This window comes from Ctenocephalides felis, unplaced genomic scaffold (assembly GCF_003426905.1).
Source record: "Ctenocephalides felis isolate EL2017-DRISC unplaced genomic scaffold, ASM342690v1 CF-g0.4_SCAFFOLD_01170, whole genome shotgun sequence".
Taxonomy (NCBI): domain Eukaryota; kingdom Metazoa; phylum Arthropoda; class Insecta; order Siphonaptera; family Pulicidae; genus Ctenocephalides; species Ctenocephalides felis.
In genome coordinates, this window is record NW_020537324.1 from 7176236 (window position 1) to 7203383 (window position 27148).

General features: G+C 31.2%; 1 protein-coding gene across 1 annotated transcript in view; it reads right to left on the reverse strand.

The window, feature by feature from the left end:
* The window catches only part of LOC113366107 (epithelial discoidin domain-containing receptor 1-like), a 166174-nt gene that overhangs the window by 31457 nt on the left and 107569 nt on the right, over nucleotides 1–27148 (reverse strand). Inside the window, 2 exon segments of the mRNA XM_026607659.1 lie at nucleotides 3124–3297; nucleotides 3380–3541. Of these exon segments, the coding sequence (XP_026463444.1) occupies nucleotides 3124–3297; nucleotides 3380–3541 (336 nt within the window).

Genomic DNA, 27148 nt, shown 5'->3' on the forward strand with positions numbered 1-27148 from the left:
ATCCAATTCCAAAACCATCGCCAGCTTTCTTAGATGAATATTAAAACATCACCTAGAGTTCGCAAACCCTATGTATGTATAATTCCGGCCCAAGTATCATAGTTCCAATCCACATTGTCAGAATGTATGTATTCACTTGATCCCTGATACCAGACCACTAATTGCGTCATCACTTATTCAATGCGCGGTTCAGGAACACTTCCTACTGATCACACAATGCTCATGATGGTGGTGCACAACTACTATAGTTGGCCAGTTGTTCTTCATTCTTCTATTGTGTAGAACAAGAACTTCTATTCTTCTGTCTAGTTATTCTTTTACATAATGATATGTTGGGCTCATGAACTTTTTGGTGACCGCTTATTGTAATGGGATGGAAATGAATTATGGATTTGTGGCCTGATTTTGGTTATGTAATTTTCGTGGGCACGTTAGTATCGATTCAATCGGTAGGCGATAGGATGGAAAGTACATGTTAGTTATTATTCAAATTTTAGTTTCAAGAAAACAGTCGCTAATTTTGTAATAATTAGCTATCGGATGTTGAGAAATTAATTCTTCATCTTTTTCACTTGAATAATTCTAAATAAAACGTGTAAACAATTAAGAAAATAATTTAAAACTGTGGTAGAAGTATGTTATAATTAATTATTAAAAAAATAATGTACTTTTCCTTGAAACAATGCTCCACCGCCTACGGAAATTGTTGAAAAATTTCCTGTTTGCAAACTCAGTTTTGTACAAACACATAACTTCTAGCAGAGAATCTCGTCTACGTTAATTAGAAGATGTCTCTTGCGCAAGAAGCTAATTTTCTTTTTTATTATGCCTCGTAGCTACCTACATAAAATGAGTATGCCGTCACTGAATCAACTCCTCATAAAAAATTCACACATAATCTGACTCCGGACAATGGAATAGCGGGATGACTCTTTACTTAACAAACCTTCATTTGTCATGCAAGATTATGGAGGATTCATGTTATTATCATATGAGGGAATTTAGTAGCTATCGTATTCCGCTACGTATGGTAGTAGGTATGATATACATAACTGGATTTATGGTAAATAATATGGAGATATCTCAATTAAACACACAAACCAAAGCATACACTTACACTAAACAAGCAACTCTAACGTCTCCTAATTAGAATCATTTAATTTGCAAAGACTATGTCTAAAAACAAAAAAAAAAAATAAGGGCGTATTTTTTTATTAAGAGTTAAAGGTATCGTAACAAAGAGAATGATAACAAAGCTAATTATTGAATATATATATTATGTAGTTCGTATTTTCCAATATGTTTTTGGCATTGGGCCATATTACGATCATTCCTCTGCAGATGCATCTCGATTGCTCTTGAGCTTTTGATCGAGAGCTTTATCTAAAATCGTAATCTGTCTGGCGGTCATGTTAATTAAAAATCTTAAAGTTCCGTCGGGCTATGTACGGTATCTGAGAGTAATCTTTCACATCGCATCACGATTTCGCCATAAAACACCTTATAATCCGTGTGGGTTGTTAAGATGAATTGCGACTAATTAATGATCACGACCGCTAAAGAATTCGTAGTTTAAACGAATTAAATCACGGGTTTAGAAGAGAATAAAGAATTGTGTTTTTGTTCTGCTTTTTCACTATCTCGTTAAGTGGCTTATTTTGTAAGAGACTTCACGACTTCAATGCCATAACTAAAGGATACAATTGCGTTTCTAAAGCAAGTGCATTTTACAGTTTACTACTTTACAAAGAAAAAATGGTTCTAACTGTTATAACAAAAGCTCATTTTGCGCATGCATATATCCATTTAAATGTAATCTGTTCTACTATTACACCGGTCATTTTTCGGATCAGTTACATTTGTAAACGCCGAGTTTTCCATACACTCGGTAGTCATTTTCCCCTTGCAGCATAATGTCGGGCGGCACCCGTTGTGCGTTTTCCCATTTTCCGAAAAATAAAAAAAAACACGAGCAAACCCTAGACATCAAGATCGAGAACACGCAAAGGTGCGTGCACGCGTGCATTATGTGATAGTTAAACTGTATGCGCTCTTCATCGCACTTATGTACACATGTAATATTTATTTTCCTGCTTCAAAGTAATCGCCTTTATTAACGATTAGAACTCTTTGAATATGCATGAGAGCAGTGGACAAAATTTTCGCGTAACATCGAAGGTAATTGATAGAGCTCCTAAGCATCGACCATTATTAGTCATCAGTTTACGACTAATTTAAGCAAATCAGGAACCGTCAATGTAAAGTTTTTCCAGTGCTCCTATGTACCATCATATCGAAGTCGATAGATTGACGCAAAAAATTAGTGCCAACCTTTTTTGGCTCGTGCATATCTAAATGGTCGAGGATGAAGTCAATCATTGTTTTGACTTGCTTTATTTATACAATGAGAGGGATAAAATGAATAAAGATAAGTATTTCAAATTCCGACTTACCCGAGTGTTGGTTTGAAGGCGGCAGCATATCCTGCATTTCCATGACCACAGTGGAATAGCTGTAATAAGGTGCATATCTCAGGGCCTGATAAGGTTCCTGATAATCATCCATCTTTATGTCAACCAGGCGGTCACGCATACGCATCGAGTCGCGATCCAAATGAGGCACCGGCAGAGTTGACATATTGCATCTGATAATGGAAAACGGGAGGGATTTAAAAACGAATCAAGTTTAATATTTGCATACGTGTTAAAAGATTATTTACATGCGCATTAAGATTAAAGAAAAGATATGTAATTGAAATATTATTTCGAGGTACGATGGGCATAATGGATTTTGCATGGTATAATGCGAGCTGTGCAGAAAATGGATATGAATAAGTTGTGGAGCGAGCAATTATTCTTCAATCAGATTTGTTTGTCATGGTAGTTTGATTAATGGTGATGCATATATAAATATAAAGCTAATGTATTTATGAAACTTATCGGGATGGAATCGCTTCATTAGACAACTATCCACTACTTCAATAAGCAAAATGCAAATATTTTAAACAATTCAATTTATGTTCGGAATGATCTAATACTCCTCACTATTTCTATTATTACCTGCTGGTGTAGTCCTCCAAATCGTTAATAGCATACGAAGGATTTTTCTCATTGCTCAAACCACCTCCCAGACAAAGAGTTCCTGCAGCAGCCATTTGCTGTTGCTGCATTTGTGAAGCAGTTAATTGTGGTTGCTGCTTACTTGTCAAAGGACTTGCAAAGCATTTTCTTCTACGATGACGACGTATTATGAAAAATACTGCCACCGATAGTAGAAGGGCTATTGCTGTTAAGACACCTGGATAAAAGAAATATTTTATATATTTCTAGATATGATTTGAGGATAGTTTTATATATTTTTTGTTGGTTCTGTAGTTTACCTATCAGTACAGCAACATATGCTGGAGCTTCTCTTTGCTGAGCAGTTGATATTGGAATTTCTGATCCTGGACTAGCTCTCGATTTCTCGACATAGATATCTCTTTGCGCTGGCATTTCAGTTGAAGGTGGAAGTTCTTCCGTGAAATTATCAGGTGCAACATCTGTAAAACAGAATAAATGATATTAAATTTGGATTAATAGATTAGATTAAGTTTTGAATAATACCTTGAATGTAGTATGAAATTATATCAGGAAGATGATTTTTTTAACCAAGCATTTTGCTGTCGGCGTCTCACAATGAAGGCAACCTCATTAAAAATTTTCTATGAACTATGTTAATTACTAATGAGTATAAATTCGTAGTTTGCAAAATATTAACGATGGAGTTCATATTTAGACGGACAGGCTGGCAGCAACACACAAGTCGGAACTTTAACTAGATAAACTTTTATTCCGCATCACGGCGGGTATCATAGAACGGCGGGTGTATCGTACTCTATCTACAAACTGGTAATTATTTTGTTGCAAAACTTTTCCAGTGAAATGTTTTCAGAGCGATGTCGCTAGTTGTTCTTTTTACTATTCTGTTTTCAATTTTTTTGCTATATACGTTTTTATATATTTTCATTCGTCAGCTGTTTTTTTCACGTCAGGCTTTCCTGCGTTTCGCATTTTTTTTTTCTTTTTTACAACCGTGATCCGCAGTTACACGGCGCTTTGTAATTATTCATTAAAACTTTTATTTCATAACAACGAACAACTCGCCGAAGAGTAAATGTAAAATGTATTGAAATTAAATGCGACATCAGCGAATGAAAAATAAATACGAATCGACACATTTCATATACAGAAACGTATAATTATTTAACATTTTCTTTTAAAATATGTATGATAATTCAAACAAATATATTTTACAAAGTGGTCTATCTGAAAATGTTATTTAATATTTAGATTTATTAAGGAGCTATCCTAGTCTAGAATTAAAAAAGGTCAATCAAAGGTCAAAGGTTGAACTTTTCAAGAATATGTGTACAAGAGATTTTTTTAAAATATAAATTATTTTTGAAGATATAGCAGTTTCAACACGATAATCCTCCAAAATTTGCTTCCACTGCCAAATTTTGAACGCGTTTTTCTCGAAACTGTCTTTTTCGACACGATACCCGCGATTTCTCTACTTTTACTGAACCGATTTACTTTTTTTCCAAGATCTTCTATAGACTTTTCTTTAGTAAGTACTATGCTAATGGTAAATTACTAATTTTACTATTTTTAAACAATTTTACATATATTAAAAAATGTAGTATTTTGCAGGCAGTAGCTTTTTTGTGAAAAAATGGTTGAATTTTAAAAAAGAAATTCAGCAATTCCTTAAAAAAGGATCCCTTATCCCTGAGAAGTAAAAATATTTATGAATGACAAATTAAATAATTTCTATTTTTTAAAAAGAGGCGTTCAGAAAAATTATAAATGAAATTACCTATGTCATGATCTTATACTTATCTTTATTATACGTTATTTTCAAATGGAAATTAGAATTAGGTTTCATGATTTAAATTGAAAAAAATCATTCTGTTAATTAAAAGCGTGGATGGACGTATTGACAATTTTTTGCCAAATATTTTTTTATATATTAAAAACCACATAAATGTGTAGATAACTAAATCGTTTTTAAAGAAGCTAAACGATTTTTGATTTAAATATTTCTATTGATCCGATCCTTTACAATATCAGAATATCTTCATTTCACGAAAAAGACATCATTTAAAAAGTTATTTAAACACTTCCCATCTAACAATGTATGCTATTTAAATCTGAAATATTCATTTGCAAAAGAGTGTTCTTTTGTTGAGAACTTTTCGGTATGATCGAATTAATGAAAAACTTCTGTCGTGTCTTGATAGTCAAATGTACAATGAAATCCAATTTAAAATAAACTTATTCAGAAATATATTTTGAATGATATTCTGTAGGTATTCACCTGAATACTGAATGTAACATTTTTAAAAGTTTGTAATGATATCTCTCGCTTAATTCGGATGTTTTTAATAAAAGTTTTCAGACATAATTCAATTTGAATATAAATATAATACACACACACATACACACATATATATAATATAAATAGAACTTTTAATTCACAAAATACATAATTGGATATCCAGAATCTGAATGCAATGAACCAAAAATAATTTTACCAAAAAAAAATTAAAAAAAAAAACATGTATGAACTCTTGTTCAATAATTTAAAATGCCAATGAAATATAATTTAAACTCTCATTAAAATATCTATGCATATAATGTGATATTGAATACGATGATGTATAGGTATTAATTAAATATCATTTTAAAGTTTTAATGAAATTCTATAAAAGTTTTCATCGCGTACGAAGTTTATATTAAATTATGTAAAATTATTACGAATTTGTTTATCATATATGAGTAACTTGTTTTGGTATCAGTACATGTCAGTACTTTATAATGCAAATTATATAGATTATAGTGAATTAATAAATTAAAATATGATTACATCTTACCAAAGTAAATCCTTCACCATTACAAATATTATTACCCCTAAGTTGAACGACAGATTTTATTATAAAATGCGCTACATTTATCTTCCAAGTTTATGTACATACTGAAATGAAATTACTTATATCCCACAAGTAATATCTTCTGACCCAAATCTTCATCATTATGGTATGCGACTATGATCAGCGTTAATAATAACCGGGAAACCGATAAATTGATCTTATTACTCCTATAAAACGATCATATGACAGCGGGTCATCGATCCACGAACTAAGGGTTGTAATAATTTTCGTTGGAATAGATTTCCAAAATTTCCGATGAATGATTTTAATCAATGGGGAAGTTGATTAATTTTGTACAACTGTGAGGAGCCCACGGAATTATAATTGTATATGAATTGAGATCTGGTTCATTTAAATCCATGTTGATCTGAATTGGAATTATATTGCTCTTATATGATTTCATAACTAAGTTTCATTTCTTCAAAAAAATCGAAAATGAAAATTTTTATATATCTTTACGTTTCAGAGGTTTCTGAATATTTGGCATACCTTAGAAAAAATGTTTGTATGTGTGGTGTGTGTGCGTGCGTGTGTGTATGTGCGGATACAAATTTCGAATTTGTATTTCGTCTCGATGCAGTTAAAGCAGTACGATTGCTTTAAAAAAAGTTCAGAATTTCCAAAATATGTCAAAATAAAGAAAACTTGCCCTACTGGAAGTTAATAAATTCTGTAATGCTCATCAACTGCAATCAAGTTTAAAATATTATTTATTACCGATTTTTGTATCGATATTTCTTTACTATCGCTTATCCCCAGGTGAGGGGCTTCATCCACCAGGTGGAATGCAAGTGGGCGCATTTGATGGGCGCCGATGAGGGCGGCAGAGTTTGGGCACGTTCGTGTTTCATAACTTCCGACATACGCTGCATGTTTCCAGGGTATTATAACCGTGCAGTACCATATTAATCAATACCGCAGAATAATGTGTATGTGTACCTGCCTGCCTACCTGTACGATGGAGTGCAGTACAAAATATAAAATATCAACGTGTTTATAATATGCGGATAGTCGATAGTTCAAATTTTTTGGCAGAAATAGACTCTGTGTGGAATATAGATTTCATGGTAGTTTCACAATATTTTATAAACATTTACATTAAATATTTAGTTACATAGGCGAAATTCTGCATAACATTCTTTTTATTTCTATTTTTTTTTTTTACATGATTTATTACACATAGTAGAACTCGGAAAATTCAATACGTACAAAATTAACATGTTACATTTTTTCATCTATTTTTATGGCTTCATCAGTCGTTTCTCGTTCCGGTGAAAATTCCATATTTTCCATCAAACGTTCGCAATTCATCAAATTTAAATTGCACATGTCGAAATATTTTGAAAGGTATTTGTTCAATAGGTATGAATCATTTAAAAAAATGTTTGCAATGGATATCTATCTTAAAAAATAGTATTAATATTTGCAAATATAGATACAAAATTGTTTACTCGAAAAACCAATATAGCATATTCCAAAATTGAAAAAATATGTTGAATATGGAAAGTGAAAAGTTGTTTTTGGCGTTATCTATATTTACACTTCTTGAGGGATATTCTGGTCTAGATTTTCGGATATTTTCAAAGACCAACTATTCAAGAATATGTATACATAAAGAGTTTTCATAATTCACATTATTTTTGGATATATAGCTGTTTGACCACTACAACCCTCCTCGGTTTCCCTTGAATTTTTTACAGAGTCTTTTTTATAGGCTTCTATTCAGTATTATGAACTACGCCCATCTTCCGATATCACTTTTCCTATTTTCCTTTTTTCCTATTTTTTAAAAAATTCGAAAATAGCAAGAAAAATGTATGACTTTTTTTCCAGACACTTATTTTTTGAATATTTTAACTTTTTCGTTGTCCATACGATAGCGACATTATTATATACTAATAATATATACGTATATACACACTTTTTTCGGATTATTTTGAGAGCTGATATTTTAGCTTTTTTTAAAGTTTTTTTAAAATTTTTTCCATTGGCCTATTTTGTGAGAACCCCCGACTTCGCCACTTTCTACAATTAACACTCCATGACAATTTTTTATATATTTTTTTATATTCAAGACTTTTATTTTATATATTCAAAATTTAAATATAATTACAAATTTAAAATCAGAACATTCATTAATTACGTGTAGCAAAAGATATAGAAAAAATACTGTTCCTGTTTTCATGTCCTTTCAAAAATACGTACCCCTAGACCAGAATACTTAGCTAAGTATTTCTTCTTAATAAATTCACTATGCAAAGTGTTTAACTTATTGCAATTACATGAACATATTGGTTTTACATATTCAGCACTTTTAAACACTTAAGTAATTTATAGAATTCATAAATATGATAATATTTACCGTGCTTTTACGATTATCCAGTATATAATTCATAAATTTAATTAAACCGCCATACGCACTTCCATTTAGCGTAAAATTCTTGGCCGTAAGAATTTTCAGGGATTAACGGATTATTGCGATAAAATTAATACATCAAAACAAAGTTTCGCGTGGGAAACGCGTTTAAACTTTCGCAAAACGCGCCCACTGTCTGTCGTTTCGCAGCCGTGAATAATTCGCGGTTGCCACGAATAAATATAAACAAAAAAGTCTAAGAAATTGAACTCGCCTGCGACTCTGGAGATGGCACGGAATACGAGGATAGGGAAAAAGTACCAGGAGAGCCGCCTAAACAAACTTTGTTGCCAATTAAATTTAATACAATAAAATTCCGTTTTCGTAATTGAAAAATATTTTCCATCTTTCTCTCAAACGTTCTGTGTGCCATCTGTCCTTGTTCAGCTCGTGTTTTGTCTCCCGGAAAATAATAAGAAAATAATAAAATATGTCCCACAATCATTACGCCCGGCGATGTCTCTTTCAGATTCGCACAGATGCAAATACACTGCGCGCAGTTGCTCTTATGCAACCACCAATGTTTTCAAGAAAACTACCCTTCGTTATATAAAAGCAGATAGATATGTTTATTATTTGGATGCAGACGAAGTTTCATATCGGATGTTTGCGCTCGGTCTTTTTATTTTTCACATTATTATAAAACTAGTTTCAAAACCAAAGCGATGACTTATGGATGCAGCCATAGATATGAGAATATTTTATTCGCTCTTTGTTTGGAAATTTTATTGAAATCAATTCAGAACTTTTCTAACAAGCGGGAGATAATAAATATCATCTAGCTTGTTTGTTGCGCGAAGTGAAAATAATATAAAAACTATCATAATGATGGGAGTTAATATAAATTTTTAAAGTTATTTCACAAGAAGAGCAATATATTCTATTTTGCTTGATGCCAGTGTATTATTAAAAAAATAAAAAACATTTATGTTATCTTTACCGACTGATTTGACACCAAGGATGCATTTAGATTTTTTATTTTTAATTATAGTCACAAAAGATTTAGGGTAGAGCAGGGCTTATAGGTCCGCTGGTCAGAAGGTCGATCCATCACCATTACCTCAGAAACAATCAAAGTATAAATTTTTTAACAATGCTATTTTAAAGTAGAAGGCAAAAAATGTGTAAGCAGCCATTATCATAATCTTTACATTGACTATTTTATCTTTACATGTGGGTGGGGTAAAAAGGACCAACTAAATCTAAAGAGTAAAGGATAAAAAATAGTAAAGTATATTAAGTTATAAATAATGAATTTTACAAGAGATGGAATAAATTTAATACTTATTTCATCTACCGAAAAATATTTCTCACAAAATACCAGGTTATATACGGTATAATTTGTAAGAAATGTACCAACTTTTTTTTAGTTGGTTAAATAATTTAGCAATTATTTCATAAAATCCTTCTAAAATTTAAAATATTACATTTCATCTGTTTGCCCGATTTGTTGTCCTAGTATAAGGGGTAAATAAGGACATCTGACAAATTTTAGAAAAATAGCTAAGAAACATATTTCAATTGGGAATTATTTGAATATTTTACTGAACATAGATCAGTAGTTGTTTGTTTGATACATTTTATTTATTTTGATGTACTTTCTTTTGCTTTAGGACAATTATAATTGACTGGGGGTCAATATGGAGCCCTGCCCTATTCTAAGTTTTTAACCAGAACTGTGAAGTTAATAGTATTTGACATCAGTAATACTGTTTTCTCTGTCGATGATATTTAATGCAAAATTGATTTGTTCACAATATAATCGAGTTAGTAATTAATGTATTCATGATAAAAACTTTTCACAATTTTACATCTTAAAAGTTTACGTCAATATTTCATTCATTTGTCAATAAGAACATTTTAGGTTTATATTAGAAATGCAATTATGGACGTTAAATTTTAATAATCTTATTAAATATTTCATGAAATAAAATTAAAATCATCTAATAAAAATATTACATGTTAAATTTTCAATACTATTTCCTTTCTACTAAAACAAATCAGAGAGCGAACCATTATAAATCCGAAAAAGTGAAATGATCAATCACACCAAGACCTCATCTTGTCGCGCAACACAAACGCGACCTAATAATAATTTCTCGTCGGTATTTTTGACAGGGCGGAATTTCTAAGCCGCCCTCCACCCTCCACCCTCCATTGAAAGGTTTCCCGAGGTTGATGTTTCCAAACGCGCGTTGGATATGCGGACTATTTAAATTAATAATTTCACGTGAAAGCGCGCTTACGTGGCGAGCGTTTCAAATTTTTGGCAGAAGTATCTGTGCTCAGGCATGTAATGTTTGATACACCGTCGATGATATTTTAATTAAAATTACCTGCAATGTCTGGTCTGCAATAATATTGAAATACCGGTCGAAAATAAGCTAATAATAGGTGGATACATTTGTAGATATTCTGATAATTTAGAAACTCGGTAATCATATAAAATCCAAGTCGAAGTTGCAGGTTTATTATTAGATCAGTCTATTTTACATTTTTGTTAAGGAAACGCTTTATATCTAAAAACGACTGACTGCACAGCAACCACATAGCATGCAGGTTTTAGTGCCATTTTATATGGAAACGCAGCGTAGCATAGCTTTATCATAACATCGGTCTATTTTACACCAGAATTGGACTCCAACATTAAGAAATCGTGAGTTGTTCATCTGTTGGTTCAGAAAAGTATTTTAACATGTCCTTTACGATTTGCACTACCCACGTGATATAAGTTTATCTCCCATGATGGAATTTCTCGGCGTCAAAGAACAACATTTTAATTTTCCGTACATTGTTATGCTTTGTCATAAAGAATGTTTTAAAAATATTTTTCACGTGCACCTCTGTAGAACTCTTGTTACAATCTACGTCCAGATTATGGAACGGGGCATAATTTCGTGCGAGCTTTTGATCCTGGCATTAGCACTGCGATTCGAGAGCGTGTTTGGAATTTTTAATACGTCATTTTGACAGACTAAAATATAGAGAGCGGATGCCGTTATGAGTTTTTCCGTACATTGCTACACAGAGCTGTCGAAATTGCACTAAAAAAGTATTATTCTCACTCGATTTTGTATTTTGTAAAAGATTTCTGTATGCAGTAAGAAATCAAATGGATGTATGTATGTATGTGTGGATACAAATTTTCGTCGACGATTTCGAGAGGATGGAATAACCGATTAGAATGATTCAAAAAACATTCGATTCCTATTGATGGGGAAACACGCTGATTAGTTTGTTTGCAAAATCAGGTCCAACCGTTTTGATAATAAAGGTCAAAATGTGCGACAAATGGCAAGTCAGCTTTTAGGAGGTCACCCGATTTGAATGATTCAAAAAAATTGGAATGGAATGACGAATCGACTAAATTTTGGTAAGGCAGGTCCAAACAATAGGTGAATTGATCGATGTTAAAGACTTAACTTAAATAACAAATTATTGTTCAATAATGGATAAATTACTATGTATTTTACTTACGTACGTATGATAATTTCGAATATACGGAATAAAAAAATTATATATTATAATTAACATTTATGCCTGAAACCTGAAAGCTTTAACATCCACTAATTAAATATCGACTAATTCAGCATTTGTTTTGATCAAATAATAAAATTGATATTTTAAAAGTGCTAAAGCTTCATGTTAGATGTAAATAAGAAATCTAGTACTCTGTTGATATCCAATAAAATTTCTGTTTCCTTCTTTGCAAACTTTAATAAAATATCTATGTTGGCAATAAATGTTTCAACTCCATATCGACAAAAGAATATCTCAATATCATCCGAAACATAATACTCATACTATCTACTTGTTGTACAATAAAACTTATATAAATTACACCCGCGACTGCATTTTAAATCATAATTCTGCAATCCCAATGGCATAAAATTATTACGGTTCATATTTCTTTTCACGATGCGATCTTGAGCTATGCAATTTCTTCTTCTGATATTACAAGTCGATTTTATAATACCGATGGTACCCTTTTTTGACCTCGGGTTTACTAAAAGGAAATTGTTCCGTCCAGCAACGGACTCCTGTATGATGGATTACTTGTTTGTGTCGCGAACATTTTTTTCAATTTCTGATTTGATTTATGACTTTCCTCAGTTACGGGTTATGTACGTGGTTCCGGGGTAACATATTTTATAGATATTGCATTATAACATAAAAGAACTGTATATGGTTTAAAACGAGTATAAAAGGTTTAGAAGTAGTGCTGTCCACAGAAGATGAAACTTTTTATTAAGTTCTAGTATTGCATTACTTAATGTTGCTTAGTCATGATTTTTTTTCAATATCTGCACTTTTTCCATATGGAACATCAGCAGCTTTTTGATAGTACTTAAAATGTCCAAATCTAACGCCAATCCAGTGATTCGCGTACAGGTATGATTGTATACTCATACTCTTAATGATATATAAAAATCTGTAAAATTCTAGTTCATGTCTGAAATTCTCCACTCACTCATAAGCACACATGCAGTATTTCAAAAGATATCAGATTTTTCTTAAATTCTGGTATTCCAAAATATTCTACTTTTTTAAATAATTCAATTAATATTACTGACCTGAATCAAACATGACTTCACTAATCATTATCCATTTGGCAGCAAAGGACATTTGCAATTTAACAAATCTGCCGATTCTATGATGAAGTTTGATGGTTTCATTCCGAGAATTTTCGAAAATTCTATCTTCCATCGGACTGTAAGTTATTGGTTCTCCAGTATAATATACACCGCCAATGCTGAATGTCACATTTATATCGGAGAAGACCTGAAATGGAAGAGATATACATTAATATAAGTAACATAACAGTAATTAATATTGTAGAATAATGCTGTGGGCTAAGAAGCTAGGAAAGACGTATATAGACTTCTGAAAAAAATTTCTTGCTTGTATTAAAAACATTTACCAAAAACCATACATTTCGCTCTTTCTTCGTGTACGTGGTCTGTTCAAAAAGTACCCGGAATTTTCGTTTTTTCAAAAAAATATTTATTTATTCGTCTACATTAATGTGGTCCCCTTCAAAGTAGTCCCCCCCAGATATAATACACTTATGCCAGCGTTTTTTCCAATTTTCGAAGCACCCTTGATATTCACTTTTTGATATGTCCTTGAGCACTCTCAGCGATTTTCTTCAATCGAGGAAAACCGCCGTCCTTTCATGGGTCTCTTCAACTTTGGGAATAGGAAAAAGTCACACGGAGCCATATCTGGTGAATTTTTGCACTTTGCAACACTTTATTTCATTTTTTACGCAAAATTTAATACAAATTCTTTGACTTTTCAATTCTTCCATTGTAAAAATCGCCGAGCTCAGAAAAACACGTCGAACCTTAGCGACTACCACAGACAAAGTAAACAGTGAATATAGCTGAAAATTTCATCATACTTTAGGGGCATGTATACCAACACAATAAAAAAAAAAATTTGACAATCAGACACTCCAGACCCGCGAAATTTAATTATTAGTAATTCCGGGTACTTTTTGAACAGACCACGTATACAGTTTGCATTACAAACTTCTTTAATAAAAAAAATCCTAGTTAAATTAACCTGTCTCCAAAACAAGTTGGACCAAAAGAAGACCAACTTCAGCAAAAACAAAATTTATTTAAAAAATCAGATGATTGATTATTCCCGTCTTTATTTTTATATATTTGCTCCTATTCTATCCAAGATGATCAGCAAGTTTTTTGTGGTACTTAAAAAAATCTATATCAAATACCAATCCATTGATTAGGTGTCCGAGAATAATGGTAATTATTCGGTCTTACACATACATATTATAGCATTTTTAATAAAATAATTTAAAATTATAAAACTTTTTACGAAAGATGCATAATGTAAATAAGCTGGTCTATTTTAAAAATCTATAGTTACTCTGATATTTTCTTAAGAGCATTTATATTATTAGTTTACATAAACCAAAATAATTGATAATCGATACATATTACCACTACCCATAATGTATAGCCCATAAACCTATATCCATCATTTATGGCCAATCTATGTAATTACATCGTAGCATGATAACCCATTTAACAACAATATCCTCAAGACAGAGGTTGAGTCAATGTTTCAACCTTTTAGCAAGAATTATTTCCTACCAAATAATTAGCGTAAGCACTTCAAAAGCATGCTACTAAAGTTCTATATAAAGTCATGTGGAAAGTAACAATTACTGACAAATTTCACTCGAATTTGCACGCTACTCATTTACAATCGGCGCGGATAATATTCGAACCCTCGTACAGACGATAGATCCTAGTCGGTATGTAATTGCGGTAAAGATGGGAAAAGATTCTCAAAAGGTAGGATTGAAATTATTTGAAAATGAATTCATTTTGATTGAATAAAATTAATTAATATATTGAGATGTACTTGATATTTATATTCAATAGAAATCGAAAGGTTTTTCAATCATTCAAATCGGTTGATCCGTGCGCCCAAAAACGTGGACAAAAAGTTGTATCCACACATACACACATACATCAATTTTTTTAAGGTTTGCCAAAATGTTTAAAAACCTCTGAAACGTGAAGATATGTAAAAAAATTCATTTTCGATTTTTGAACGATTATTTTAACTTACCCTACGAGAACTTAAAAACTATGTGTGAGTGGCATTTTGTCCTAAGGCAAATTGCGTGAACTTACCGATATGTGTAAATAATAAATTTAATCTATCAATATTGGATACGTATATGACTACCTGTGCAAGTAATTCACTTGTCTACTTTTGTACTTGCCTACCTGACCACCCGTTTACCTGTCTACTTATCAACCTTTTAGCGAGCCTACGTGTCCATATGTCTATAATTTTATTTGTCTACTTGTTTGCCTGTTTGTTTACCTGTCTACTCGTTTACCTGTCTTTTTGTTTAGCTACCCACTTGGATACCTATTTACCTATCTACCTGTCTACCTGTCTACACTTATGTTTCAATATTTCTACGTGTATATGAATCAATAGTAATGATTTTTGACAATTTCATACCAGAAAATGACATTTTTTTACTTCTTTCTCTGAAACCCAAAAGAGATCTTTTCAAAAATACAATATTTCTACAAGATATAACTAACTGTTGTACAACTAAGTACATTAAAAATTATAATTACATTTTTGATTGACTATAGTTTTGTCTTTGTTAGATATAATAAAATATCGGCATAAGTTAATTACTGTTGTTCGATTATGCATATTGCAAGTGAAATTTCAACAAAAGGAAAATGTGTTGTGCAAGTAAAAGTGATTTTTAGGTTCTTTTTTTTTCATTGCTTCTATAATTATATGCTTAAAAAGGTTATTATATTCCGAAAGCTCCTGGCAAATACTATTACGTATATTCTTTAGCAAATTATGTAATAGTCTGCTTTTGGATATAATTTAAGTAATTAAAATAATAAATCTCACTAATTGAATTTGAAGGCTAGTGCACACTGAGTTTGTCTTCTCAGTGTGCTATATATTTATAAATTTTCGAAATTTAAGAAATTCGCCAGTGTTAAATAGCACTGGAAACTAAATATAATTCACCCTTGAAAGAGAATACATCTATCTTGGTTTCGAGCTCGTCTCTCGATGCGATGGTTCGGCTGGCAGCATTAATTAGTGATCGTTCCTTTAACAGGTAAATTGATCCGATGCGAATAGAGAGAGCTAGGTGTGAGTTCTGCCATACACATATCGTATGTCTGTGTATGCCAGATGCCAATTACTCGATTCGACGGGATAAAGAGTTAAATGGACACTGACTTTAATTCTTCGAATTTACTTCGTTCTGGGAGAGTTTAAATCTCGTTCAGATAACGAAGGAAATTTCATGGTCCGGTGGATGGAACGATAAAGAATTCTTTTGAGGGAATGTAATTTGATTACATTTAGAACACATTGTTTTGGTCTAGATTAAAGTGATAAATGATACCAAGTGCAGATTGAGGAATGAAACAATTACACTTAATTTTTAAAAAATTTCGTCGGGTTTAAATCTCATTTAGAAAACGAGGGAAATTTCATGGTTGGGTGGATGAAATATCTAAGAATGCTTTTAAGAGATAATAATTTGATTATATAAACAAAATTAGAAATACCGTAATTATATTAAATATTTTTATGAAATCTTACAAGACCTGCTGTATCTTGATTGCTATTTTTAAGGATATAAAACAACTGCGTTTCCCTCAAACTCGAGCAAAACGTGTGCTCAAATATGTAAGATACTTGTGAATTTCTGATTATAAACCTTGAACGGAAATTTTATTATATTGCTATTCAGAATCTTATATAAATAACATTTATGGGTCAGATTTGACTTTTCCGCTACTGCAAAATTGTTTGCCGCAGGAGTGCTACTGCTATACGAGCCAGTAAGCCGCCCAATAATATTTGGAATTTGATTCATCAATCATTTCGACACACCTTCATATCACCTATAGACGATGCACGTATTGAAAAAGATGAATATATGCTTTAAAGAAGAATTTGCAACAATTATATTTTTCGTAGTTCCAAAAAGACAACGCTGACTGAAGTGATATTAATTATCAGAAATCCTCGCATTCTTACAATACGAACACCTAAATAAATAATCCTATAACACATGTGATAAATAATTCCCTTTGTTTCCGACACATCAAAGTTCGTCCTTTGTCCATTGTACGTGTAAGTTTTCATCCGTTGTGCAGTTTTTTCCAAACTTTTTCCTCGGCTCTTTTGTTACTTGCATCGCGCCTTTGGCTGACTGCATCTACTACTGTGTAGTGCAGAAGAGCGTCGACGTTGCTCGTAAGTGAAATGCATAATAAATTAAAATCTCACAAAGCAAAAAGCGCCCAGCTCAGTCGAAACGTGGTCGAGTAGATGGCAGTTGGTTTTCTCGGTACATTACGTTCTACTAACACACTGTGAGAAAAATAGAAAATACATGCATGTGTTTTCCGATTGCTTTGCTCACCGGAGGAACGTTTTGCATAGGAAGCTCCAGGGCTATACCTCGATTCCAGTTCTGGAATTTGCATTTCTGCGTTGTTCATCTTTTCTCTCATACCCATATGCATATAATTCTTTATACCTTGATTTAATCCCAATTTGCATCAATGTGCAGATTATTTAATTATCTACAGCCACAACTGGTTATGATAAACAATTATTATGTGATGAATAGATTTCACAAAATTTGACCAACTTAAAATTTCTTGTGCTGGTTATATTTGCTTACACTCTCGAAAGTTTCCATAAACCACATATTCTAGATCGCGATTGATAAAACCACCTATTTCTTCAATCTAATTACCCAATGGCACATTTTAGAAAATTTAGTGCTCCTTCTGACCTTTATATTCTACCTTCAATTTGCCTTAGAAGTGTCACATCGTCGAATTTTTATGCAAATTAAGTAAGATGGATTTCCTAACTTCTAACCCTTTTGCTTATGGTAAACCCTACACTAACCGAAGGGATTGGTTTTGTACCCAGTTCTCGAACATAGTTGAGCTTTACACAACGAGATTGGTGTCTACAAAAATATACGTGGACTTGCAGCAGCTGTCAAGTATATTGAACTAGAATATTATATGGGGAAGTGAAAACTATCAGAGTCCATGAGAATATAGAATAACAGATATAAAATATTATGATAAAAATATTTCCAATATTTTGTCTTTTTGTAACGATTCCCATTTCAACTTTGAGTGAAAAGTATCATAAAACATTTCACCCAAAACTTTCAATCTTTCACCGCTGGATTTTTGTCAGGAAATATATTTTTTGCGCACGTCCATCCATGTTTATTTAGTTAAAACTGCATCGGGTTGACATAAAGTAAAAAAAATAGTTCAATCGAAAAATAGCATCTACATTTCCCTGGGGCATGTGTAGTGCACAATGCAGTAGACCAGGCCGGAACATATGTAACGACAAACTAGATAAAACAATGCCTTTGGTCTTTGTATTGTAAAACAACGGCCAGTGCGTTTTATTAACATGTTGGAAACACATATCAAAGAGATGTATTTATCTTAGTTTTTATTCAGAGACGAAACAAAAATATTAAAAATGAAAATGATGAACGACTAAACGCACCACTAGTGAACATGTACTTTTGCAAGTACACCAGATACAATTCGAAATATTATTCTTGCCAAATTGTATATGGACATTATACCAATAATTTAAAGTATAAATTAATTAGTACCAGAACTCTATATTTTTATAAGTCAATAAATAGCAAGTGTTGACTTCAATTCCACTGAATAGTGACATCTTAGTGACGACATATTGAAAATAAATTGAGTTCTGTATTTGTAATCTATTTTGCTCTATTGATTGTAGCATCCACATGAATCAGATACATAACACTAATCCCATAATTGTCCAAATCCAAACAGCAAATCCTATTACCTCGTATATATTCGCAACATGTCCTCTGTGGACTCTATTAAGGTTAGGTTAACATGTGAAATCCTCGGGAAGATGCGTTAAGTACGCGCGATAATCCTTCGACAATCGTAGTAAAAATATATAAGGTATAAGGATTAATTCGTATGAAGTGAATATGGTGTAAAAATATAGCAAATGAATGATATGGTGTATTAGGAAATAATAATTAGCGTAATATATGAAAAAAATAGTAATCTCAAATATAAAGGCAATTTAAAATTATTTTAATTGCAACACTGAGAATTTTACCTTAATATTAATAATAATGATTTTGTTTGGAAATAATGAATTTTATCTAAATATTTTAATAGTGATACTTTGCTCTGAAATTTTTCAATTTCTGAAAATTGCAATTTCAATGCTCTGAAAAAATATATGACAACATTAATGCGCCAATTCTACCTCAAAATAAATCAATGTTATGGAAACGCTTAGTTACGATGCTTTTTCATATAAAATGGTACTAGAAGCTGGCAAAATGCTATGAATTTACTGTGCATTCAAGAGTTTTAGATATAAAACTTAACCTAGGACACGCACAAATATAAAAATGAATGTTATTATAACTGCATCTTTCTAACGTGTCATGATAACACATACGTAAAGTTAGGATTTATGTTTAAAACGTTTGATCGTACAGTAATTATATGGCATTTTGATTATTTTTACAATCAATTTATAGGAATAAAGGAGCGTTGCCATAACAAAGCTATGTTGTGATCTATTTTATTGAAGAATTGGCCTCTAAATGCCATAAATATAAGTTTGAAAAGATATGACAATAACATTAAGATAATCAATTTGAGCATATTATTCATGTATCAACTTTTGCCCTTTTCCAATTTTATCCTTAATGCATGTAACGATGTTAAATGTGATTTATAGTGAAATTAGATTTTATTGACATTTGCAAGGTAAATGTTAGGTATCAGCTTAGAAATTTTATTTATTTCCTATAATTAATCATTCATATAAATCCATAATAGATTTTAAAATAATATTTTTAAGATCCCGTTCTCCTATTATAGCAAAATCATCTTTGAATGAACTCAAATTTGGATTAATTAATTAAAACTGAAAATTAAACTGCAAAATAGCATAGATAAATAATATGTTGGGTACGATTTCGACTTCAAATATTTTTGAAATAGAAGCAAGATATTAATAGAAATGGTACGAATTTTGCAATATATTTATAATTTTGTATTAAAAATTATGAAAAATACTTACAACATAAAATTTTACCAAATCAAATTATTCCTTAGTATATATTTTATACAACCATGCTATACACATTCAACTCCTGCCTGGATATTATAAAAGCTTCAGGTACAATATAAAATATATTATAATCTGATTAATTATAAAGTTTGCAATTTAAAATCTTACTACTTCTCAATACCTAAATCGTCGTCATCAAATAAATCCAAAATTTGAAACATATGAAAGGTAATCAATTTAGTATTCATTTCCATGGAAGTCTTCAATACGCAATCAACTCCAGCATGTGATAATCCTGATTGAATTTTATTTCAATATCGATCCTATACGGTATCCGTTATACAAAATATAAGCTCCAGGTACAATATAAAATATATTATAATAAAATTTAAACACGAGAATACCATAAACCGCATTAAAGGATAACGCAGTAAGCGCGGCAATTCCTTTTAATACATGAACTCTTTAAGCCGTTGGCGTTTACCATAATTTACCGCCATCGTAAAATTAAAGCGAGCGTTGTATGCAACAAAAATTATATAAATAAAAACTATATGAAGCTCTTTTTTATTTTACGACCCGCAAAGTCACTGATCGCCTCGTCTCGGGCAAGTTTCTCCCCCCGACGCGATTATGCAGAATCACGTGTAACGATTTAAGTAATTCGCTTTAATCCAATATAATTAGCTTAAAACCCTTCGAGCTTGATTGCTAATTAAATTCTGAGTCGAAACATGTGCTATCGCACTTATCTTCTTATGTGAACAGAGCGAGTTACAATGATTTTACCACTACCTCCATGCCGGCGGCGGATCGTAAGGAAATGTACAAACACTGATATAAATGATCCTGAAGAGGATACTATCTAATTTTGAAATAGGATAATGACGTATTTTGGTAAATAGATGATTTCCACGTTATATTATCAGAAGCATTGTTAAACAAGAATCGAATCTTAGTTATAAATTATTTTAATCCCACTTCTGACGTCTGAGACTTCTACCATTTGATTCCTTTAAAATAATATAAAAATTAATTTTTCGTAGAGGTCTTTTAATTAACCTAATTACTAGTTATGAAATAATTCTTATGTCCTAACTGAAATGCCAAGATCAATTGCAAAAATTGTTAGGCTGAAGGTTCGACCCTCAATTTTATCAAAATAAACGCTTTGAATCAATGTGAACAAATATGATTTTTTTTCTTACCTGAACATCTCTTGTGAACTGATTATTGCAATACACATGCACTGCAGAAAATTCTCGAACCCTGTCAAATTCAAAAGTGATCTCCACTGGTTTACCATTCCTGGTATCATTTCTCCAGCCGACCCAACCTTGGGCACGCTCATGATCATAATAGCCCATTTTGAAATTCTCTGGCCCAAATCTAGAAAATCGAAATAACAAATCATTAATGATGACAAATGATGATAGACAAATTATTATTAAATTGATTGAATTTTATTATTATTACCTTCCATCGGTAAGAAGACCCAATCCTCTCTTGAGACCTCCTTGAGCCCAATGGCCATCATATGTTGCATCGTAAAATTCCCACCCGGATCCGCGTTTATCGCCTTGCGGCATCGAATAACTCACAATTCCATCTGGAAACAATTAAAAAAATGATTTTGCAATCGCCAAAAATTTATTGCAAATTATCGTGTTGATGAGGTCTCGAAAAAACGACCCAAAACGGAAGCCACAATTTATTGGACTTGGTAATAATTGGTATTGTAAATGAATATCACGTATCCAATGTAATTTTTTTTTAATTAATTTAATCTTATTTAAATCAACATTTTTGAAAATGTATTTGCAAGATCTTAACAATAAAAGTAAATGTAATATAATCAATTTCTTAACAAAGCGCAACATTTGAAAAAAAAAATACAAATTCACCCGTGATTAGATAAATATGGAAAAATATTAATAATTTTAAAATGTTGTCTTTTATTATGTTATTTTACAAAATAAGCAATTTGCTATCTTCTTACCATTATAGTAGCAACCGTAAATTTCGACTCTCATGCAAACTGTTCTTCTGTGGTAACTATAGGGAAAGAATCTAATTTTACTCGCCCATATGGGAGGATCAAGTTCTTGTTTTGATTCCAAATACGTGTTTGTGTTGCCTTTCATTTTCTGAAAATAAATAAAAAAACATCATGTTACTATTTTTATATGACAATGGATAAAAATACAAATATCAGTTAGCATTATTTAGAAAATAGTTAGATGACTTTAACTAATCCTTGTAAAATTGCTTTGCATGGCTTGTTATAAATAAATTTTAAAACATAAGCTATATTTTATAAGAATAATTTAGGTTCGTTTTTTTATTCGTAGTGCTGCACAACTCAAAATAATTTAATGCTTATTGGCAAAGCAAACCTTCAGAAACTTTTTTGTCAAGAGTGTTTTACACACTTTTTTAGTTCCAGTTTTATTTTTGTAAATTGTTTTTTTTTGTGACAAAAAACTCGTGAAAAAATATAATATTCTGATAATTGAAAATAATATAATTGGTGTGTGGTCTTTATGCTGATGCCAGGACATTTATTTTATGCGTGTCTTCTATATAATTCAATTTGTTTTTAACTATTTATTTTATTCATAATTACTATTAAATATCTCAAGTTTTCCTTCTGAAATCCAAAGTTTAATATCAACATTTGCCTAGGCCACTTGATAATTTTTGAAACCGGGTAAATACAATTATTGACACAGAAGCTAGGTCATACGTAATGTTTTATTTAAACAAAGAGTACAACTTTAAATATTCCTCTGAATATAATAAACGTTAAAATTAAATATTAAACTTTTGACAAATAAGCACATACTTTGTGTACGTTATCTCGCGTGTGTGCTTTTATCAAAAGCTCTTCAGAACTTCAATATTGACAAAGTTCGAAATGGCGCGAGATCACAAAACTGCTCACAACTCATATCCGCAAAGTATTCGTGTAAAACCGATTTATAAATGAATAATGCATACAATAATTTTTTAAATATATAATTTTGTACCTCCTTGTAGAAAAGGGCTCATCAAGAGTTGTTATAATATAAAAATGGAACTCAAATATATTTTTGGTCTAAAAGGTTTTCGAGAAATTGATTTTATAATTCTATGATTTCTCCTAAATATGATGTAAACTAATATGAAATATGAAATCCAGCAAAATGCAAAATTATTGAAGTTATTGCTTTAAGTTATAATTTCCAGGAAGTTATCCAGGTTTTAGAACAAAACCAATATTGCAATTGCAATTAAATGTTATTTCGTTCTATTGCGAATCCGATTATCAGCACTATTTGGTAAATTCGTTCTAGATGCAAAGTGGGAGAAATTTCTAGCCGCTTTTCTTATTCCTCATGTCAGCTTTAGACCCCAAGTCAATATTTGTTCGAGTAAACGGCTTACAAAGTGACTGCATGAATTGGAGGGTTAGATTTTTTTAAATTTTGCGCACTTCTATTTATTTTTAGGGCTTTGTACTATAATTCTCTTCAGTCGAATAGAAAAATCTTAAATATACTGGCTAAAATGGTAGCAAGAGAATACTTTTCATGGATCATGACAAATTAGAACTTGTTGACTCTCTTGCTAATTAAAAAAAATACTTGAAGTAGTACTTGTATAATCAAGTAATTTTCTGAAGTAAGTACCGTATAAAGTTATAACTTGTGCGTTTTATTAAAATCTGAACCTCATTTGTCTGATAACTATACATAATTTTAAAAAAGTTAAGCAAGTACCATTTCTTGCGATCTTACGAGTAAATATTCATTACAGAATTATCCATCAGTAATATATGCAAAATATAAATAATTCTAAATATGCTTTATATATCAAATGCGATTTGCATCGGCTTTAAAATCTAAGTTTACTATTCATTTGCATATTTGAAATGAATATTCAATTTCACATTACTAACATGGGAAATAAAAACTTTGCTACTGCAAGTTATTCTCGTCGATAGAAATCTCTCTTACGAGTATGAATAATCGTATATAGCATAGATTAATGGATTTAAGATTTTCTTATATGATTTAATGACTATCGTATTCGAATTAATTAATATATAGAAATAAATATGTTGAACGAGGTTGTAATGGATGGGTGTGTAATTAGATAAGTTTATGATATTTAAGTGGATCATAAAATAATCATGGGTTTGATTTACCACTTTGATTGGCATCAGATAACTCCACAAAAAACTGAGATTCATTTCATACGATTTCTATCCTTTTCGCATTAAAGAATCTGAATAATACAGAAGCAATCCGGCTATCATTTTCATAATAAATGATTTGGCACATGGAAAGCTCTACCTGCCAACGACATGCATTGTGGATTTCCGGGTTTTATCAACGAATTACCATGGTATAGTAGAGAGCTGACCAATTAAGCTGATCCATAATTCAGATACATTTCCAAACATCAACATGTCGGAAACCGACGTAGTCGAAGGCTTTATGGATGTGGATCATGAAGTTTTGGTGGATACAGATGCAAAACTGAATAGCAGAACTTTGGCACGTAGATATGGACTTATTTGGTGCCAACTTATCCTTTGTCGATGTATGATTTTATAAAAACAGAATGGATATAATCATTTGCAGATGATGTCAAAACTCATCAATGATTCCTCTCAAAATTACTTAAAAATATGGTTAATGGATTTATAAAATAGTTGTTGTTGGTGATAGTAGTTCTTCTTGGAGTTAGTCTTCATGGCATTTTGCTGATTATTTCAATGTATCTTCAGAATCTTGACCAAGTTTGCTCCTAATCATCGCAAAAAAAATTTTGAATTTATAGGAAATTGACTTAAGAAAGGAACTCAAGAATGAAATATTTCCCAGGAAGGCTTGGTAGATTAAATCAATCAATCAACGAATTGTTGATGTATTTTGGAAAACTACCACAATTTAAATATTATTTTAAAATTTATTTTTGTCTATGCAAAATGTTAATAAATACTTCCTTACATTGAAATATTACTGTAATCATTTCATATAAAAAGTTCATATAAAAAGTGTTGAATGTTTTCTTCCATAACGGATTATGCAAAATTTAACATATGCTTTTTATGGGCATACTTAAAGCGTTGTAACACGATAATTATAACATATTCAGTGCAACATGTGCATGTTAAAAACTCTTAGTTTTATTTTTCAATCATGTTAATTTTGTTCCGTGAAATTATATGGTCGTTAACTGATCTCATGCAAGTGATGCGATTTTAGAGATAAGACACTTGGGAATTGAGAATGATGAAATATAAATTAAATTTGAGAAAAAATCATTAATTCAATATTTATAATTAAATCTTAAATTGAGAGGTTTTGTCCAATCAATGAATTGGCATTTGATTTAGACATTCTAAGTAGCACCAAAAATTTGCTGATGTTTCATAAAGAATAGGTGCAGTTGACGATAGCGTGGTGTCACGCCAAATCACTGGTTTGGCATTCGATTTAGACATTCTGAGTACTACCAAAACTTTGCTGATATTTCATATGGAATATTTGCAGATATTTAAAAAAAACTGGTGGATTTTTTTTTAGAAAGCAAGATGTCTTGATCTCAAAATTCATTTGCTCACAAATAGTACTATAGGTTTCGTACCATCGTTTAGAATGTTGAATCCAGAATGAAAACTTACAATTGTCTGTTGGTTACCTCGTATATAATCCATCCACTATAATTACTATAATTTCCTTTCATAATAACACAAAAAGCAAATTACAAGCACATAATGCTCACACCCTGATGACCTGCTAAACGCTCCGTTTTAGATAATAGCCCGCGGCGACCCATTGTTGCTTTGAAATATCATGGTTTTGTTTTCAAAATACATGTAGTTTTTTATTTGTCTCTCGAAAAAAGAGGAATTCGGCGCGCGCTTCCACTGTCTTATACGTTTGTTTTGAATCGTATATTATACTGGGTATTCAGTTTGTTTTGTTTATAGTATTTGATTTTTTTAAATAGTCGACGGCTTGTACTTTGGACGCACGTACTGAGGAAAATGAATATCGTAATTGAAATTTTTTTAAAGATTTTTTTATCAAGTGGCAGTATATTTTTTGCAATATCTGTACGTATTCCATATGGAACATCGAATAATTTCTGGTAGTTCTTAGAATGTCTAAATCGAATACCAATCCAGGGAGGAAGTAAAAATTTACTCAGGTATTTTTTAAAATTAAAATAATTTGCAATGTATATTTTAAATATAAATGAATTCGAAGTGTAATGCTTTGTAAATTAATAAACCAAATTAATACAAGTCAAGATTTCATGATTTTATTCTTTTTGTTTCAGGTGCTTCAAAGTCGTGAGAGATGAACAAAATGCGGAGAAACGGTTTGTGTAAGTTTACTATGTTATTTTTATGAAAATTGAGTATTTAATATAGAGATTAGTATTTTATAGGTATTGGTATTAGTACCAGGGAAAAAAATGCTGTATAAAATACTACCTAATTTTAAATTGCGCATTATTTAAATTTGGAAGTTTTTTATATTAAATGATAATAAGACTGCTTAGTACAGTACCTTCCACCCATTTTGTATCACGCTTTCTCTTTTTTTCTAAAAATGTTTAGATCTCCTTAATTTTTTTTGAACAATCTAATTTCATAAATACTCTATATGGCTCTATACAAAATAATATACTTATATTTTTACGCAATATTGCATATTAACTTGTTGTCTGATAATTTAAAACTTAAATTAGTTGAGTATTTATGAAAATAATTTGATAAAAAAAAAATCAGCGTGAACAGCAATTTTTCAAGACCGGGGGCATGTGCGACACGAAAAGGTTGGAAACCACTGCTTTTAGTACTAACTATTACAATATTTCTAGATAGAATATCTGCATGAAAAATAAAAATCCTAATTAATATTTCCCTGGGCGAGGCCGACGTCTAATGTAAACGTCCGAAGTATTTTTATCCCACCGCGTTAGCAATAGTGTTGCTGTGCTGTTAAGCCTTCGTTATTAATGTTGTTGTTTTTGGGATTTATCGTTTTTTGAATTAACGAATCGATGCCTACATTTTTAGTAAG